The 20,237-nt window shown below is 43.0% G+C and overlaps 1 protein-coding gene across 1 annotated transcript; it reads left to right on the top strand.

Moving 5' to 3' along the window:
- Nucleotides 1–9,823: 9,823 nt before the first annotated feature.
- On the top strand, nucleotides 9,824–19,449 carry kncn (kinocilin). The gene is made up of 5 exons (XM_064338109.1): nucleotides 9,824–10,004; nucleotides 11,533–11,601; nucleotides 14,676–14,747; nucleotides 15,436–15,526; nucleotides 18,366–19,449. Exons 1-5 carry the CDS (start codon nucleotides 9,857–9,859, stop codon nucleotides 18,433–18,435), a joined length of 450 nt encoding a protein of 149 aa, XP_064194179.1. The 5' UTR covers nucleotides 9,824–9,856; the 3' UTR covers nucleotides 18,436–19,449.
- The last annotated feature ends 788 nt before the right edge of the window (nucleotides 19,450–20,237 follow it).

The raw sequence follows: 20,237 nt of genomic DNA, 5'->3' as shown, positions 1-20,237 counted from the left end.
GATGACACGACTAATCAGTAAGGATACAGAGGTAGCTTTTATAAAGATGATTCCGTATGGCTGTAATGTACAGTACCACAGTACACTCCCTGGAAATGTATGCCTAAATGCATCTTGGGAAAGCAGGTGTGATAAGCTGTTGTCTCCAGTGTAATAAATACAGTTAGTGTAGAAAGTGCCCTGAAGCATTGGGTCTGAGATCAGTTAACCTCTCCCTCACCTGAACACTGCCAGAACTCATATGTGATCAGTGCTGACAGGGACACGCCTGCTATCTGCATCAGCCACAGGTATCCTTAGCAGGGGGCCCAGAGGTTAATTAAACGCGCAGGCCGACATTTGAAACAAATTGCCTTTGATGCTGTAATGTCAAACGGCGGGGGCTCTCTCTCCGCCGTCAGCACGGGCCTCTCGACTGCGCTCGCGAGGATGCTTCTGAACGCAGATCAACCAATCACACGCCGCCAGCCTCCCCGTGGAAGCAGCCGTTCACGTTTCAGAGCCAGGCTCGCAGTTTTAGTTTTCGGATACGTTTAGCGCGTCGCTGTTAATGGCTACAAAATCGCAAGCCAGAAAGGCCTCGGGAATTATTTCATATATTCTCTTTTATAAGCCCATAGTTCACTGCACCGCGGTAGTGTCTCAAACATATAATAATCTTGCCCGTGGGGAATTGTCTTCATACAATGGTGCAAGAAAAAAGGGAAGGATCTCAATGGGAAGCCTGTAGCCTGTCTGGCAGACAGAAGAAGACAATGATTAAAGTCTGGCAGATCAAACGGGCTCAACAGGAAGCATATTTGCTCCTAGGGCAGATTAATTGATCCTTTTTGACCTCTGAAAAATCTTCCCATTGCCACAGCGGGCAACAGATGACTCATGGGCGGTTTTGAATGCCTATATTTTGGGGCGAGTATTCCTAGAAGACGTTAAAAAACTTCCTGTTCCTTAAAATAATGTGAAATTTAAATGCAAACATTGACACCTGATGTGAAACATGATTATTGTTACGCTATTTAGAGATTTAATAACAAGCAGTTACCATTTGCTAACCAAGGCAGTTACTGTGCTGGGACACTTGACACAACACATGGGCATGTCCTTAATTATGGGATGAAGGATTTGGCTCCACAAGGAAAAGGGAGGAGTCATCAAGGAGACCAGGTGCCAGGAGAAGAACATGGGTGAAGGTCTTGGCAGTTGTTTTAAATACATACGGTCTGATTTACTAAGACATTTGTCTTCGTAACCTTCCTCAATGATTGGTAATGGTATTTGCTTTGCACCAATCATTGGTTGTGTTATTAGTTTTGTGTGATGAAAGTTTTTGCACATGTCTCTGATGAAGTACATCAGGCCCATAATGTTCTGGCGTGTGTAAACTGCATGCAGGATTGTTTTTAGTCGAAGTCCAGCTTATAAATTAATAATTATTCGCTTGGTAAGTGGGTTGCATTGTTTATAACCATTTTTGTAGATGCTGGGGTTTCTTCGAGGTCCAACTGTTGGAAGACAAAGGATTGCCATACCATCTGTTCCTTTTCCCTTGTTACTCTGAGAATGCCCATTCCTGGTGGCAGAAAATGATTTTTGCTTCGTGGTTTTTTGTTGTCTGTTTAAACTGTTTTTGTAAAATAGCAAAAACAAACAAAGGCTGGGTTGTCCATTCTGTACACCCTCTGGATTGTGGAAACTACCTTGCCCTTGTCTTAATTAGTCTTATCTATTATTTATCCTTTCACTTTTGGTAGCCAGACCTCAACTGTGTCAACTGTGTCAACTGTATGCATAACATAAAAATTGTGTGACTGGGGAGTTTAGCCCAAGTTCCCAACAAGAGAACTGGTTAGTTGCTTCATTGATTTGTCGCTTATTAGCTGTGATAGTTAGCCTTCTGTAAGACCACGTAAAATCAGAGTAAAAATGCATCTGGTCAGAACTAATTTGACACTGCAATTTTTACTGTGTACATTAAATTGACCATGTGCACTGTTGCAAATGTCTGTTCTTTTTTTCTCAAACGGGTAGTCCTCGTTACTCAGCTATGACAATGACAGTGACTGTAGGACTGCAGGAGCGGACATCACTTAATGAGGGGTGACCTCAACTTCCTGATCTTCAGATGGATTCCTCGGGCAGCTCTGAAGCCCACTGTTATTATGCGGGGGGTTCGGCTTATTCCCGTTGGCCTTCGTTTAGCCTCGTCACCGCGAAGCGGTTAACAAACAGAAAACGGTCTCCTCTGCCGATGACGGTAATTACTGTGCCTGTCAAAGAGAGCCGTCTGCAGGGAGTGGAGGTCTCCTCGCCTGTCCTTCAATCCTTAATTGCATTTCATAATTTAATTAATTTCTCTCTGCCTCTTCTTACCCACCCACAGAGGAGAAAGAGTGAAGCGGAAGGCTTTGATTAAGATGCCAAAATCTTCAGACAAAGCGAGAGCTCGACCGGGAGGAAGTCCACAGTGAGCTGTGCGGGCCTTAAAAAAAGACGCTGGTAGGATCTGAATGAACCCCTTAAACACACCCAGAACACGGCAGGCATCGGACAATGAATCCGCGTCAGCCCATCAATACGTTACGGCGGTGTCATTGTTGGTCCACCGTCGGGAGGCACAGCCGCAACATGCACAAACGATTGCAGACTGCTGAAAATAATTTAGCTTTCGCGGTCTTAAATGCCAGTTTTCCAGTTGGCCTCTTGGTCTCATCTGTTCGTTCTTTCAGCTTCGCGATGCTGGTGCTTTCCTGCAGCTTGCTTGACTTGATACAGACAGCTGACTACCGAAAGTGAAAAAGGCCTAGGCATATAGGGGAATAAAGTGGACTGTCCGCCATCCTATTAGTGTCTTAATTTTGCCACTTTTTAAAATCTACATGCGGTTAGATGTATAACCGTCATGGTTGCTTTGCAAGAGGCTGTTTATGGTGATGATGCTGGTCTGGGAATTTTGCTCATCCAGATGTTCATCAGATAAATACACTTGTATTTATCCAATACTATGTTTATCCTGCAAGTACCTCTGGATAGGACCGTCTGCAAAATGTAATGTGGTGAGAAGAAGTCATGAAGTGACAAATATTATTTAAACATTTATTTACTTTTTGCTTCGTATTCGGTTAATGATATCAGTTAAATTTAAAGTTAGCTGTGCTAAAATTTAAATTTAGAGAGAACTGCAGTTCCAGTTCTCTAGAACTGAAATTATCCTGATTGATCGTTTGTCCGGCAAATTTCAATTTATTCTGAAGCAACATTGGCTACTTCCTAAGTTCAATATCCTTGTCCTTCAGTAATAAATGAAATTATGTCAATCAATTGGGCTTTATGAAATGAATTGGATGCATGCATTTGGCTGTGTGTAGTGGGGTTTAACTTAGGGCCCTAATTGGCCCTCCCAGGCCTGAGTGTGCATGTCATTGAGAGCTACTCAACTGTGTAAAATAGGCAATTCTGTCATTATTGCACTGCTGCCCTGGGGCTAAAATCTGCATACGTAATCCAAGGGCTAAATGCCAACAGGATTTATTGTTCGGGTTTTAAATATCTGTTGATATTATTGTGACCTGTCATTTATATTTTATAATATCACGATTTCATGTGTCATTAGAATGAGCATGATAGGACCAAAGGTAATAACTGATTCTTAAAAGAACACCTGACGTTTGGATGGTTTGTTCGACTTGTCCAATGTATGTAAATACTACAGCCTAAGTTAACGCGATTCTGTCATATCTTGTTGTTCAGACTAGTGGTATCACCACTGCGGCTACTAGTTGCATGCTACGATGTTCGCTTCCAAATAAAAATGACTACCCCCCTCAGTGCTCGTTTGAAGGTATAACAGGTTTCTCAAGAGAATAATTAGGCATCCATCTTGACTTGGTAGCAGTGATTACCATATTTTCAAGAATTTGGTACAGTTCATGCTTGGACGGCTGCTGTCATGTCAGATGGTGACAGGAAAATTGGCAGCTTTTCTGAAAACTCATCTCTCTCGTTTTTGTACCTCAAGCTCCGCTGTGACTCACTTGTATGAGCAGAAGATTTTACTTCTTTCACACGTCTTTCACTGCAGAATCTTATAACGAACAAACCTAACAGCTATGGACTGAAGAGCCTAATACCCTGCCTTGCTCTTTTCTGTAAAATAGTTCATCCTGGATCTCATAACTGGCCTTATTGTTCGAATGTTTCTTTTTCATAGACATTCATTTCCTACTGTTACATCAGAATCATTTTCCTGTAATCTTGGATGCCCCAGCGAGTTACTTCACCACATCAAATGTTATTATAATGCATTTGAAGGTATGTCATCATTGGTACATTTAGATTGTAGAAAAGAAACAATGCAAAGCCTGACAAAATAAACTATATTTTGATATGTAATATAATAATATTTTTGTTATTCTTATTATTACAACCAATAGCCTTCAAATTGTGATCCAGTGGAGTTCAACCTTGCTGTTCTTTATTTGGCAATGGTTGTTGATGGCAACTGTGTACTTAGGCCTATATTTTAAAGGCAATCATTAGCCCAGGTCCTACAACGCAGGAAGAAGCAAAAAAGGAATGTGGCAAGTCTTGCTATAAAAGCAGTTATCCATCACACATCATGTAACAGCATGCGTTTGTCAACGCCGATGGACTGAACTGTCCAGATCAGCTAAATAGTGCTGACATTGTCATCACACTACTAGCTTTGGACTGTTCTGTTCTAAAGACAGAATGGTGTCAGATGGTATATTGGACGGTGTTAAAAACAATCCATCAGTGTTGACAAATGCATACTGCTACACGATACCAGTGCCAGACTCGATTATGCTTTCCGTTTAGACCAATTGCTTTTCCTGCTACGAGAGCTGACGTGATATGAGTTTGGAGTAAGTTAGCATCATAATAGTATATAGCCTGAAGGTGATGTCATTTCACATTGCGTATTTTCAGTGGTGAGAGTGATACTGGGAGTTTCAACAAAATATGGGTAAGCATTGTTATACTCACATTGGATGGCCAGGCCAATACTGATGCAAAACTGAAGCACAAAGGGAATCGCTGATCTGCTGGGCAGCTGTAACCTTTATTTCCTGTTGGCTGATAATCTTGGCCTCCAATCATCTGCCACCGCCATCTTTTCAACCAATGATTAGCTATGGAAACCTGTCTCAAACATTCCAGCCTCCTCCTGCTCTAAAGTGGCTTCTCTCTTGCCTCCTTGTCCTTAGATTTCCAGTAGAGAGGGATATCAGTGACCAGTGCAGTTCCCCCTGACCTGGTGACAAATGGCCCACACCAAAACGTGTGATCGTGCATCTCCGAATACGCTATAAGAAAGCTGACTGGACACAGAATTTGCTGCTTGAGATCATCTGACTAAACTTGGTAAAGTTGCACAGGGAGTAAAGGGAGGAGGGTAAAGACCAGAGGTAAAGACCAGGGTTCCTGCTGTGCAAGCTGCTCTCGGAAGCTACGGTACGCTGATGCTGCTTGACAGCATTCTGGGGGCGTATTGGCGGAATGGCCTCTGTTTTCCTGTGGTTGCTCGTGTGATGCCGTACCGAATGACACTCAGGGCTTCTCTGTGACACCGTGTACCCGCGGGGGAAGCGATTAGCTGGATGTTTATAAACCGTCCTCATTAAAGGTTGTTTAGTCTGCCTGAATGTGCGCGTATGTGTGTCTAATGCACCAAACTAAACGGTTGTCACTGGGTTTATTTTTTTAAAAATCCTTATTTAATTTTTAAATGAACCCATGACAGTTATTTCATGTTTAATGACTATCGTAAGGGAAATTATGCTTTTTTGGGGAAAATCACCACTACCATTGGCCCACTCTTATTTAGTTCATTGAGAACTCAATAAGAATGACTTTCCATTTCTTGGTGATGTCATATCAAAACTTCATTTGTATATACAGTATGTGTATTTATGCAAAATCTTGCCTCGTACCCTTCATGGATTATATTGGGCTGTTTGCACAATTTTTGCAAAAATGTTCTCTGAAAGGAGAGGTCACGGTGCTAAGCGGTGTATGACATCTCTTTAGTCTAACATTGAATCTGTAGTATTTAGGTTTTATTAAATAATCTTAAATACACATGGTGATTGGTGACGGACGCTTTCAGGGTCAGGCCCCTTTCCTTTCGATCTGAAGACTGAAAGAGGAGAACCATATAAAATGTGTGAATATGAGGGGTGTGCACTGTTTTTGTAGCCACTGTTCATGGCAGTCATAAGTTAACCCTGCTCAGTGCTGACAATTAAGGTGTCACTCCCTCTGACGTCCCTCCTCTTGTGGGAAATGCCTGTTTTAATTTTTATTTTGTACTGTAGAGCCTGTAATATGTTCCCTAATTATGTGTCTAGTTCTCTGGGGCTATGCTAAGCACACCTTTTGTAAGTGCTGAGTGCTTAATGGCTAAAAGAGAAGGCATTGTTCTGCCCTTTAGCAGCACTGTCTGATGGAGTACAGCGACTGAAAGAAACAGCCGTGTGTAGAAAATGATCATTACGCTATTATCTGTCTAATGTGGGTACTCTGGGACATTTATCCTAGCCAAGTATAGTGGGATTGTTAACAGCCTTTCACTGAGGCACAGGATGACACTGCTGTGATACGGCTGTACAGCCCTCATTTGTCTGCAGATGGTCTTCCTCTGCAGTTTATAAAGCATCTGAGCATCTTTGAAAAAGCCTGATGGTGATGCTGATGATGATGATGATGGTAATGATGATGATAACTATTATTATTATTATTACTATTATTAAAATTATTATTGTTATTCATAGGATGTATGTAGTAGTAGAAGTAACTTTGTAGCAGTAGTAGTTGGCTCAAAATAATTTATCCTTTTCTTTTGACAAAGTTGCTTATGAGTTTTGTAACAACTGATATCCAATCAAAACGCTAACATAAAATAATTTGTGATTTAACATTATTTTATAATGAAATTATCAGCCAACTTGCCTTTATAATTGAGCATTTGAAAAATGTGATGCTTCTGAAGAACCATGTTTTGTCAGAAATCACTTGGCTTTCAGTAATTTTCTTTGTTGTATTCAGCATTTGTAGGAAAGAGGCATTATTGCCTGTACCTTGGAGAAGCAATGCCAACAATGTCCATGAAACTGAAAGTTTTTTTCTTGCCCCCTTGTTTACATGGGCTTCTTGGACATAGTCAGTCAAAAGCAAAGAAGGGCAGACTTCAACTGAGAGTTTTAACTTTACTGAGAAGACCTGTTGCTTTTGAATGGATGTAGACATAATTTTCTGACAGATCTCTGTACTGTGTTCACATTGGAGGTTTCATAACTGCATTGTTGTTTATTCACTCGCTCTAATGTGGTGAGCATTATGACTCAAAATGGCAGCTGTACATGATGGTTGAGGTGAGTTCCCCATCCTTCACTGTATAGCACTTTGAGCATCTGGAAAAGTGCTATATAAATGAAATTTTTGTTCGTTCATCAGAGGTTTTTACTATGGTCATTAAAGTCCCCAGGTCGCTCATTGCAAAGAGTAGGGGGTTTCCTGGTGTCCTGGCTAAATTCCAAACCTGGGTTTCCCAACCTGCCGTCTAATCATCCCCTGATTTAATTGGCTAAAAATTGGTGCTCTCCCCCACACTTACTGATGTAGTTCATTGAAATTCACTGTAATTTACTGCACTGTGATACTGCTATTTCATCGGTCAGTGTATATTGCATTATCTTTGGTGCAAAGCCTGCAGGTGTCAGTCCTGCCGGAAGAGACGTGGAGATCCTTTGCATATTATTCTTTCAGAGGAGTGGTTTTGAACTGTGAGAAAATTCAGAGAACATAAAGATCACTCAACTTCATTTTCTGAAGAAGTTCATTATGACCCAGGGATTTGGGGAGAATGCTGGTGAGAAAATTTAAGATGGAAATTAATCTTGCCTTTCATTAAAACGGCCCTTGTAATCTGTTTGATAAATTAGGCAATTGTAAGTGCAGGGGCATATTCTCTGAAACTGTATCACCCCTCAGCCTGTTAGCTTTTGTTAGCCACCTCTAGTGTAATTCACATGAGCCTGAACTCAGTTGCCATGGATACTTCATCCCTATAGCAACTAGGAGCCTTCATAAGTGGCCACCAGCCCAACTGAAAAAGACTCTCAGAGCCCTTGATTATACGCAAGTTCAGTCAAAACGGCTACCGTGGGCTTTACTCTCCTCTGGATATAGTGACACAAACAGGCTAAGCGAGTCTATTCTTTGAAGTGTGTGATAGAACTCGGAGCTGGTGCCAGGCCCCGTAGCAGATAAATGGGTTTTCTGAACATATGGTGTTGCTGTTGAATTGCCCTGGTATATTCATGCAGGGAGTTTAGATTGCTGTCCCTGTAACAGTGCACCAGCTGTGCGGACGAGGGTGGTGAAAATTCATGCTTTTCGTCATTCACAGTATGGGCAGGACAGACATCACAGCAGTTACTAAAAATGCCACTTTGCTCTCACAGAAGGAAATCAGAGCGCAGCCTTTACAGAAATGGAAACTTCTGTCATTTCTTGTAAATATGTGGCTTTGTATAATGATTATTTATTGCTAAATATATTTTGCAGTATTTCTTTGCAAAATCTGAAAGTGGCAATAATTTGTATATTTTCCCATATATATTTATCTGTTGCAATATCTTCATAATATATGGTGTTTCATGATATTTGAAATTTGTATTTTTGTGACAGGGACGGATCCCTTTATTCAGAAAACAGAAAGACAGAATCAATGTTACCATATTAATGTTAACAATACATTTTATTTATAGCCCATTGGTTACAATTGGGATTAAAACATGTATTTTACCATAAATTAATCCTCTATCTGCATTCAAAGCAATTAGTCTGTTATTACAAACGAGGTGAGGTATAGAGATGCCTAGTAGACAAGCAACAGAATGCAAGTCAATGTCTAAGAAAGCTAAGTGGCTAAAAACGTTGTCTTTGCTGTGTCTTTATCATTGCCTCCCTGGTACTTCCATAGGCACTTGAAAATCATCAACTTGGAGATCTTCGACACAAATTTATTGCACTCAGTAAAGTAGGCGAGCGTTTAATTTGATCTTCCTCGCTGCTCTTTGTGGGATAGAGTAGAGCGAGACGGGATCACTGAGTCAGATTTCATTTTGACGTCCCAGTCCCGTTACTCCTCTCCTGCTTCCGATCATCGATGCCAGCGCGTGTCAAAAGAGCCGTCTCCGTGACCCGGCCTAGGTGGCACTGTGCCCGGGTGGCAGCTTCATGCCCGAGGCTGCAGATCTCAGCTGGCTGGCATATGCTGCGAGCCCTCGTGGCATCGCTCTGAGGGCTCGCCAGTCAATACGTCTGATATGAATTATTAGTGAGCGCGTGGGCAGGAATTTCAGCCTTTCATAGATCATAGCCAACCGGAGATCAATATGTAGCATTGCATGAATCGATGAAGCGGTCATATCATTATTACTGTTGCTCAAGAAAGTCCAAAGTCCTTTCATTCACAGTGGCCAGGGGCCTGTCTTGTGCAGAACCCCAGCTATTGTCACGGAGAGAAAAGGGCTAGATTGTGCTCCGGAGGGGGGGGGGGGGGGTGTCTGTCCTGTGTGGTTTCTTTAGCAGGGAAAGCAGATCTGCATCTTTAAAGATTCATGAGGAGTCTTGAGGAGACAGCGAGCGGGTTTTCGACAGTGAGAGTTTGAGCCCGGTCCCCTGTGCTGGCGGAAAAGGGGGTACGGAGTCTGGGGCGAAGCGCGCTGTGAGTCGGGGGTCCCCGGGGGCGCGCGGCTGAGGGTTTCGGGCGAGGGGGAGGGCGAGGGCAGGCCCGCTGGGAGGGGGAGAGGGGCTGGGCGGTTCCTGCCGGATGAACGCTGTCAGCATCGGGGAGTTCCACGGCCTGCGGGTGGGCTCCGCCCTGGTCAGCATCGTGGCGGGGTGCATCATTATTGGGGTGTCCCGAGACTGCGACGCCGACGCCGTGGGGGGCATCTTCCTCGGAGCTGGTGGGCTGGGTGAGTGTTGGGTGGTGAGAACACAGACATCTTGTGTCTCTGTTAGCTCTGTCTGCTTAGGCACTGGTGTAGCACCACCACAGATGCTTCCAGTATCAGAACATATTAGCATTTATTTGTTTAGTTTTTATTCATTACATACATTTTGTACTATAAGCGCATAAACTGCAAAACTGTTTTATTTATCCTGTTTTCTGCAAAGTCCGTGCTTCTTGATTTTTTTATTTTTCACTTTTTGCAATAGGTGGTAGAACTCGAGACCTTTTATCCACGCCGCGTGTGGCATTTTGTGTGTCAGTGCTATTGCCAGAGCAGTAAAACATATGACCTCTGGAGGATGCCGGAGAGAGAGAGGGCCTGCGGTGCTGCATGGATTTATGTTGAAAGGTTGTCCGAATAAAAGCTCAGTGGCCCTTGCCATTTTCCATCCAGCTACATTACAAGCTCATGGATCATTTGATCCAGGCATGTAATCTTAAGATGCCTGTGACAAGGAGCAGGTAATCTAGACAAGGCTTTACCAGACTGTGAGGGTCAACACTGGATACATTACAGTTGTTCACGTGAAGATCAAAGCCACTTCAATCCACACCACCGGCAATATTAGTAATAGAAGAGTTTTATTCGGAACCGTTGGCCCAGTGCCATCTGACCAGTTCATCACATCAGGATGGAGAAGGCCAAGCAGAAGCTTTGACATTTTGTTTCACAATATGCCACAGTAGATGTAATCCATTATCATCAACGAGCTCATATAATAAAGCTAAAAATGCTCGCCTGTTGTGATGCTGAGTAATTGTAAGAATGGAAGGAAATTATTTTAGGTATGCAAATTATTTATGACGTGCTAGAGAAGCTCATAATGTCGCCTATTTTCATGCCTCTTTATAAGGGGGTCTGGTCACACTGAATGATGACAGAGGCTCAAGAAGACAAGGGACTGTGTGTATGTAGCAGTGAATCTTTACCCATTTCTGCCTGACCATGTATGTCAGAAAAGTTCAGCCATTTTAGTCAGGTGGCTGAATCTTTTGGAGAAGAGCCAGAGCATCATGGCGGATGCAATGGACAGGAAATCGAATTCGATATTTTCCACAATTTAGAAATCAGCTCTGCTCCTCAAGATTAAGATGGCTGAAGATTTTCTCTTGATTGCAGCTTTCAGTCTAGTACCTGAATTTGACCAGTTATAGGAGGTTCAAGGTCGAACTGATAGACTTAATAATATAATAAGAGTAGAATTTGGTCTTTTAATGTGGCATAGTACATTAAATGATGTAATGCCTTGTTGATCATTTCATCACCTTTGGACTCATGAGCTAATCATTTCACGTAATTATTCATGATTCTTATCTGTGGTTATATAAAGTTGATATTGCCTAATCATCAATCCATCCCGGTACATAAAACCACTGTGATGCTTACTGCGTGACTCAGCCATGCTGCTGTTATAAAGACACGTCAGAACATTTGTGTGCAGCTTGTCGTGTGCACTACGGATCTAAACTCCCATCCCTGTGCTTCGCAGGTCTCATGATCTCAGTCTACCCCTTCATAAGAGCCTGGCTCAACTTACACCACATCCTGCCTACTCTAGGTAAGACTTCCCGTTTCATTGGATGATTGCATTGAATATTTATTGGCATATACCATAGTTCCAGTGGGCCATAGTTCCAGTGGCCTTTGTTTAAAATAATTTTTATTTCAGTTTTTTTTTATCGCATTCTATTAAAATAATTCAGTGTATAGTTTGGGACTGGCACGGTATCTTCCGGGGAGGTCTGGCTAGCTTGAACTTTGCATGGAAATGCTCTGAAATGCCGGATGCGATGTACAAGTAGTGACCGAAGAAATGGAGACACCGATGTGAAGTTACTCAGTACTGGATGTGGGCCACCGTCCTGTTTAATGAACTTGCTCTACCACCAAGTTGAAATTTGTAGTCAAATGATCTGTGGTTGCTCTTTGCTGATGATGTCTTGTGCTGATCCACGATGTCTTCACCTTAGGTGTAACCCACCCCCTTTTTGATGGTCACTGACAGCTTGTACCTGTGCATTATCTTGGTTAAGACCATGGCACTACGTAACATTCATACTTGCCATTTCGTGTAATATGTTATTTGCAGGTAAACTCAAATACCACAGAAGTGGCAGGAAGAAGCCATGGCGCTCTGATTTGCTGTCTGACACGCATATGGAGGGAAACGTGTATGTCCAGCTTTTCTCAAGCTGTTGAAGGCTTGTAAATGGTAAATGGACTGCATTTATATAGCGCTTTTATCCAAAGCGCTTTACAATTGATGCCTCTCATTCGCCAGAGCAGTTAGGGGTTAGGTGTCTTGCTCAAGGACACTTCGACATGCCCAGGGCGGAGTTTGAACCGGCAACCCTCCGACTGCCAGACAATCGGTCTTACCTCCGGTCTTACCTCCTGAGCTATGTCGCCCCTTTATATGTCGGCTTCTTTTGTATCTGTATCTGTAAATGTGAGGGAAAATCAATTGAAGAGAATCAACAGTGATGAGGAAAATAGTGTCAAAGCAGACTTGATATGTGCTGCAGAGAGGGAGCCAGGGAGGAGCAAGGTCGAGCAAGAGAGAGAGAGATTAGTGGTGGGGCTGTTCCACTGACTCTCCTCCCCCTCTGCAGGCCTCTGGTCCTCCATCTGCACGGCCCACTGTGTTCCCATAGTAACCGGCACAGCTGTGCATAACTGTTATTCCAGAGAACTTACCGTTGACTTTCTGCGGGTTCCATACCGTCTCATTTTTCCGCATTGAATAATTAAATGGTATCAGTTGTGATCTGTGGAGGCACAATTTTTTGGCAACCAGCTCACGTTGACCAATCCTTAAATGATCGCAATCATGTATGTTAATGACGACTTCTTGATAAAAGAAGATTTCTAATTCACAAAGAAAAAATGGAATGTTCTTTCCAATTCAGTGAACCGATGCATTAATATTTGCACAAATAGGATTCATTAATAATAATTGTACCCTGGTCTATTTCAAAATTCATTCATTCTGAATTGCATTACCAAATTTTGAATGGGTAGGTAGATCCCCAACCATCCTAGGATAATTATAATATGTTTTACACAACATGAAAGGGGGTTAGGATCAAGGCCTACCTATCCTGAAAGAAAGAGATGAATTTCCTACAAGTGGAGGAAATATTTGCACTGGATGAGGTGTAGGTGTTCTGTGAAATTAGTTTTTCCTCCAGAGGAACTCTGTTTTCAGCCTGAATGCCTGGACCCGAGGCGACGGGCCGGGTCAGGTTTCAGAGCTACGGCTCTGTGACCGCTCTCTAATCAGCGAGGCTTTCCACGAAAACGGACGAGCGCCGTCCCAGATAACTATGCAAGTGTTCCATGAGGCTGCGGTTCCCGCGGAGCGAACAGGTGGCAAAGGAGCAGCTTTCAAAACAATGTTGTTGTTTTTAAAAAAAAAATTTTTTTATTGGTCCCTGCAGCCGCTGAGAACACGTTTTACAGCTCTGCCTGTGTGCTGTTTGCTGCCAAAGCACTGCAGAAAATCACTTAGGGCTTCAGGGGCTGGAAGGGTTTGTTAGTAAACGTTCGAACAGACGGTATCCTCCTCAAAGACCTGGCTTCATATAGAAGGTCATATCAGCTGTAATCGTAGGTGAAAGGTGCCATGCTGACTAAAAACACGTTATGATTGGGCTCCTCCTGAGGGCTGTGTTTACCCGGGCCCTCGTAAACACACGTTTGATAACTTACATCTGACTACCTTCCCATTCATCCTTCGCCGTGGAGATTTTTTTTTCAATCTCTTCACATTGATCTCAGTTCCTCTCTTCCTGTTAGCACTTCCTAATTGTCACAATAATACATTATTGTGACGGGGGGGGCAGTGATATATTGTGAAGTAAATATATGAAAGAAATGGGGGGAAATGCAGGAAATGTATATAGTAGGAATGCATATGTAGCCTTACTGATAAGTTCTGAGTTGCTCCTCTGAAGCTATCAAAAGGAGGAAAAAAAAGTTTGTAAATTTTCAGTTAGGGTTCGAGTGTGGCAGCAGGCACAGAGGAGCTCGTGTGGTTTTGATTAGTTTTCAACACGCGTGCTGAGAATACCGGGGCTCTGAAGCAGGGAGAAACATGTCCAAACACCAGCTGCAAATAAACAAATAAAATCTCCCTCATCAAACACTGGTGTCAAATTAAAAATGTTGATCGGGGTGATTTAAAAAAACAAACAAAAAAAAAGGTTCCATTAGAGGATGCTGGTGGTGTAAATAAGTTTGGAGGGCTTTCCTCTGAGAATATCAAGGGAAGAAAGAGCTATAGTAATTACAAGTAGAAAGTACATTTTATTGGTGACACTTGTTTGCATGTACAGTTACCAAGTCATTCAATGAAAATAAGACTAGATAATTGATGCTTTGACTGAACATAGTCTTGCTCCTTGACCTGCATAAACGTGTGTGTGTGTGTGTGTCTGTGTCTATGTGTTATTACTGGATGCCCATAATATAACCGCACACTTACCGGTCTGCCCCGCAATATAACCACACACTTACCCACAGTTCAGCAATCGATCCTCAAGCTCCTGACCACTGGAGCTGCTGTCATTGATCCAGTCAGTCGCGCTCCACCTGAAGCTCCTGCGCTCTCTCTCTCTCTCTCTCGCTCAGGGAACCTGCGCATCCACCCCACTCAGGCGAACCCCACCGCGGAGCTCTCCGCTGAGGCCCTGAGGCGGGAAGGTGAGCTGCTCTCCTCACACTGGAGGTCCAGTATCCGTGCTGTAGAGTGTGTACTGCATGTCTGCAGAAAGATCGCTAGCTCACACCGCACACTTTCCAGCGCTGGCTGTATTCACAGCTTCCCCGGGATAAGCACCTTCTATCCGGCGCGTAGCATAATAGAGACTGAAGTCTATTTTCAGGCTGAGGACGAAGGAGTCCGTTCAAACCAGGGCCGCTGTCACACCCTCCAGTTCCACTGCTGGGGTGGAAATGGTTTTTAAAGCATTCATCCGGAGTTGAAATCAAATCCCTAGAGTGCTGATGGATTATTACAATTTACAGGCCTTTTTGTCTCTTTCGGTGGGCCTAGGGGAGGGCATAAATGGGCAGAGCAGTGTATGCTGTCAGCCTGGGTAGTGTGGAAGCCAGCGTTACATACAAAGCAATATTATGCACCACTGCTATGGGTTGACTGAGCTGGAGAGGGGCTGAAGCCTCATTTGGGAACAGAAGGCCCATCACATTGCATGAAATGTTTATTCAAACTCTTTAAGGCATAAGATCACAGATGTTCCTAACTGAATATTCTAATGCTACTGGCATTCGCCACTGGCAATTAAAAGCAATGGAAGAGTTCTAGAACGCTGGCTTAGAATTTTGGAAAAGCATCCGAAGGGGGTTAATTTTTCCTGTTTCGTGCCTGCAGCCACACAGAGCCAGCTGAATCTGGAGCGCACCAAGAGCAGGATGGGGACCCTCCAGGACAGGCCAGCGGCCGAGGCCTCTGTGGATGAGGGGTGAGATGCGCACAGCCCCGCCTACGCCCCCTACAGCTTTCCAACTGCACTGCTCAGTCTGCTTTCCATAAGTAACAGTGTGCATGACCAGAACGCCAGGCAGAAACTGCAGCAATACATGCCCTATTCCAGAGAGTGAGGCTCAATGAAGATAATGTGTTTTACTGGTCATTTATATATTACATGTAGAGTTTACAGGAAAATTACTTGTCCGTATACCTCAGCATCACTTGAAAAACCTCCTAATTTGGCCAATAGGATTGCTTTGTCCCAATTTGGCCAATGGTATTGCTTTGTTTAAAAGACAGAGAGGAAAGAAAGTTAAAGAAGAAAGGTGTACAGGATGCTGAAGAGCTGAACAGTGGTGACTGAACATGAATTGAACATTTGTATGGCCGGATATTTCCTTGCTCATGGGTACAGCTGCAGTGTCCCACTCTAGATCCTCAGCCTGCCGATTGGCTATGATGCTGGATGGCCAGGGTCAATGACAGACACTAGTTGCTTAAGCCTCTGCAGCAGTACCTGTATTATCTTGGGGAAAAGATGGGACTATGGCTGCATACGTTTTGGATTATGCAGGTGCTAGTGTGCAGCGTCCCAAATTGACAGAGAACGCTACGGCAATTGAACAGGCCTCCAGCTGAGCTTGGACATCCTAATCGGGTGATAAACTGAGAATAAAGACTAACATAATCACAAAACACAGACTCATAAATGGACGCATTTAGACAAGGGAGAGCAGAACCCAACTGAGTTATAAGCCCAATAAATTGTGTATGCAGACTGTGGTGCCATAAGGCTGCCCAACTGGAGTTTGTTTATTGCCGTAACCATACAAACCTTCATGTAATCAAGCTCAGATAGCATTTTCATCTGCACGGCAATGATATCCTCCATTAGCAACACTCATCCCCTCAGTGTACATTAAACTAATGGCATGATTAGATCAGCTTTGGTAAAAATGCTTGGTGCTGTTGTTGTGTTCATTTTTCCTTTAACGGATAGCTTTGTTTTTTTTGTTTTTTTTTACTCCGACCCACTTTTACAAAGTATTTCCACCATGCTGATCAGTAATGATACTAATTTTGTCTCATCTTTCTTTGTGGAGCTTTGATCACCCCGCGAACCGCTCCACTATGCTCTGCAATGCAGTCTAATGGGACCATGCAAATGAGCCTGGAAATGCCTATAAAATGACCCTTCTCAATATGACTGCATAGCCTGAGGGGGACATTCATTTACGGAGTTTTCTATCAGTCCATTACCAGGCGTTTGGCGTTTCAGTTGACAGACGTTTTTTAGCGGAAGCACGCATTGTTCTCCATGGGACCTACGGCAAGCAGGGAGGCATGCGACTGTAATGAAGAACTCTATCAACACCCCCCCGCCCGCCCCGCCCCGCCCCCCATGCTGATGAATACAACCCTTGCAGTGCAAGTAAGGAAGTGTTTCTACAGTGCAAAAGAGTTTCAAAAATTAACATTATTTTAAAGCTCGGGGATGTAACTGCTTACAGCTCTCTATTAAATACATCTGTATAAGCTAAGCGAGGTTATATTTGCTGGAAAACCACATTTAGAAGGCATTTCGTGCCTCATTTGCATGATCCTCTTAGACTGCATTGCAAAGCAGAGTGGAGCTGTGCCTGAGGTGACCTTGGCTCCACACAGAAAATACAAAGTTATTATCAGTACTGATCAGATGGTGGAATTAGTTCAGAGAAATGGGTCCAAGTAAAAAAAAAAAGTGCAATAAAAAATTACTGTACATTACAGGCATTTACTGAAGCAGCTGGATATATACTGCTGCAGTACAGGTTGAGTTCCTTGCTCAAGGGTACAGTGGCAGTGTCCTACCCGGGAATCAAACCTGTGACCTTTAGGTTACAAGACCAGTATAAATGTCTTTAATAAATACAAATAAAAAAACAAAAAAGGTCCACTGATCTATCCGGAAGAAATGCGTGTTTGGGAATGGATTAAGGAATCTCTTGCAGCAGGTGTATCATGCAGGTTTCCTCCCAAGGCACTGATAATGGAATCAGCAGCCGGTATGTGACTGTGTGTATATTGGTGATGCCATCGCTGTCCATGGTACTGAATGCCTTTTGTGCTTCGGAGCTCACAAGCTACCTCTGAGAGTGACCAATGAGGAGGTGGAGCCCCCTCGGCTCCTCCCCCACTGTTCCTGGTGTCACATCCCCATGTTTTATTATAAAATCTAAACTGACACAAACGTAAGTAGTGTCCAAAGGCATTAATCCCCAAGGCCACTACCAACCAAGTAATATTTACTCCAGAAAGCTGCCTTCCTACTCTGCTGTGCACATCATCCAATCAACTGCTCAAAATACTGTTGCCTTGGTTACTGAGACTTGCCTCTCTCATTCACAAGCATCACTCACATCTCTTGCAGAAAAGTCATGGACCTCCCAACCTTCACGCACTGCTGAGGGTTAACACAATATTCAGAGCTGTGAAAATCCAAATCTATGTGCAGATGCATTGCACATGCATCCATTTGCAAACAAGCGTGCCACGGTGACAAAAATATACACACAGGAGGCAAAGCATCCCATACGGACACGTACAGGGACACACAAACACGCACGCACACAATCATGTACTTTCTGCAATTGCACACACTTGGTAGGTTTGGTAGAATTTGAAAGTGGCCAGTTGGAGCAGTTGAATATAGTACTCTCTGTTGCCAGAATGTACAGCGCACATCCTTTTCTCTAATTATTATACATGTATCCGTTCTTATTGGTATAAAAATGATATTCTTACATTTTATGTGAATGGAAGAAGTAATGAGTGGCCCCTGTCCCTCTCAGGCCTTCCGACGTTCCTGATATCATTGCTCGTCGGAAGCCCAAACAGTCCTCGGATATCGACGTCCCATGATCCTCCCTTCTCCCCGGGCCACGTCTGAAATGGCCACCTGAAGCATCCCCTCTTGGAATAGAATTTGACCATACAGATCCCAAGAGGTTCCTTTATATCCTTTCAGAACCATGTCGCTTAGATAAATCATTACAGGTGGAAAAAAATGAATTTGTCATAAAGTGTAAGAGTCTTATTATGGACAAAGGACAGCAGAGTATACCCATTCTCTTTTTAGAGATAATTGAGTTTTTTTTTTTTTTTTTTACTTCCTTTTGGGATCAGCACTCATTGTGGAAGTACATTTGTTGAAGTGCAAAATCTTTTTAGCGTATACCCAAGATGTATTTGGTGTAAGATTCTGTAATTTAAGTTGAATATTTAAAAATAAGTTGACCATCTGAAAATAATGTTGGCAATGTGCCTACACACAAACACCCACACTTTTTGTCTAGGGCTTGCTTTGTTTTCCATTAAAATCATATTAAAGTTCGGAGGCACACACATTAATCCAGAGAATACAGCTTTCCGGTGAAACTCATGTTTATATCTCCTGTAACACCGAAATGTGTCATGATTATGGGAAACAGGAATTATGGGAATTATAGAAAAATGGATTACGAGCGGATTAAGAGGATTGCTCTCAAGCTTCATATGTTTCGTACCAAACCTGTGAAATCAAAATTATGCACAGTATTACTACAGACACTGCAGCTGTTTGTTACTCTTTGCTGTATCTTTGTGTTGCTCGTCTTTTTGCTTCACTGTATCTTGGTTTCTTAGCCTCTGCAGCAGCTAACTAGCAACAAACACTTTGCTGAAATCTGATCCCAAATCACAGGCTCTATAGTCACGCCCACCTCCCGACAAGAGCACCATGCCCAAAAACATCCCAAACGCATTTTAGAATAACGAATACAGGTAAAAGTTGCACGGATTTTGCGAAAGTACGTTAAGGCCGAGATTTCCAGTGCATCTTAGATATGCCTTAACATAGTTATTTTACAAGTTTTCTAATAAAAACGCCTGCATAGTGTGCCTTCAACCTGCTTTTCTTGTCCCCTCTCCACTGTGCCTTAAGACCCAGATTTCCAGAGGCCCAAACATATTATTTAGAAGTTCCTTTGGCAGACAAAAGATGTCATTTTCGTTTGGGAATTACCATGGAAACCCATAGTCAAAATTAATGCAGAGTGGGATCTTACATCCAGTATGAAAGATAGGTGCAACCTCTTAAAACATAAACCGAGCTGACCCCTTTGGTTCTTCACAGAATGAGAAGTTGTCCGTACAGGATTCATGAATGGAGCCTTTTGATATTGTCAATAAATGATGAATGGTGTTACTTACGAATGGAGGAAGGGAGTGAATAGAGGTTTCTGCCCACAGTGTGTAGAGTGTCTGTCTGTTTCAAGGGCCTGTGTATGAGAGAGAGAGAGAGAAAGAGAGGCAGAATGTTCTTGAAAAGAAACATCCTTTCACACTCTCCTTATATGGGAAATATGACCTCAGTGCATCCACTAATCACAATTCCAGGTGACAATCACGGAAATGAGAACGTGACATGGATTTCTGGATTTGCATCCACTTCAGAAAGCAAGTCTGTCTCTCACCTGATCGTCGCAACCCAGTTGGCTCGGTCAACGTCCTTTCTGTAGGCCTCATCCCTACAGACCTCTTTCTGCGTGTTTACATCTGTATGGTCACAAAAGCATCTTCAGCAAAGGCAACGGTTGAGGAACTACACTCAGCACTAAGGTACACACAAAGATGGTGGAAGTTTTTTCAATATCAAAGCATCTTTTATCATACTGACACTCAAC

The sequence above is a fragment of the Anguilla rostrata genome, chromosome 6 (assembly GCF_018555375.3).
Source record: "Anguilla rostrata isolate EN2019 chromosome 6, ASM1855537v3, whole genome shotgun sequence".
NCBI lineage: Eukaryota > Metazoa > Chordata > Actinopteri > Anguilliformes > Anguillidae > Anguilla > Anguilla rostrata.
Note: the sequence above shows the minus strand (reverse complement) of the source record. Positions and strands in the feature narration are given on the sequence as shown.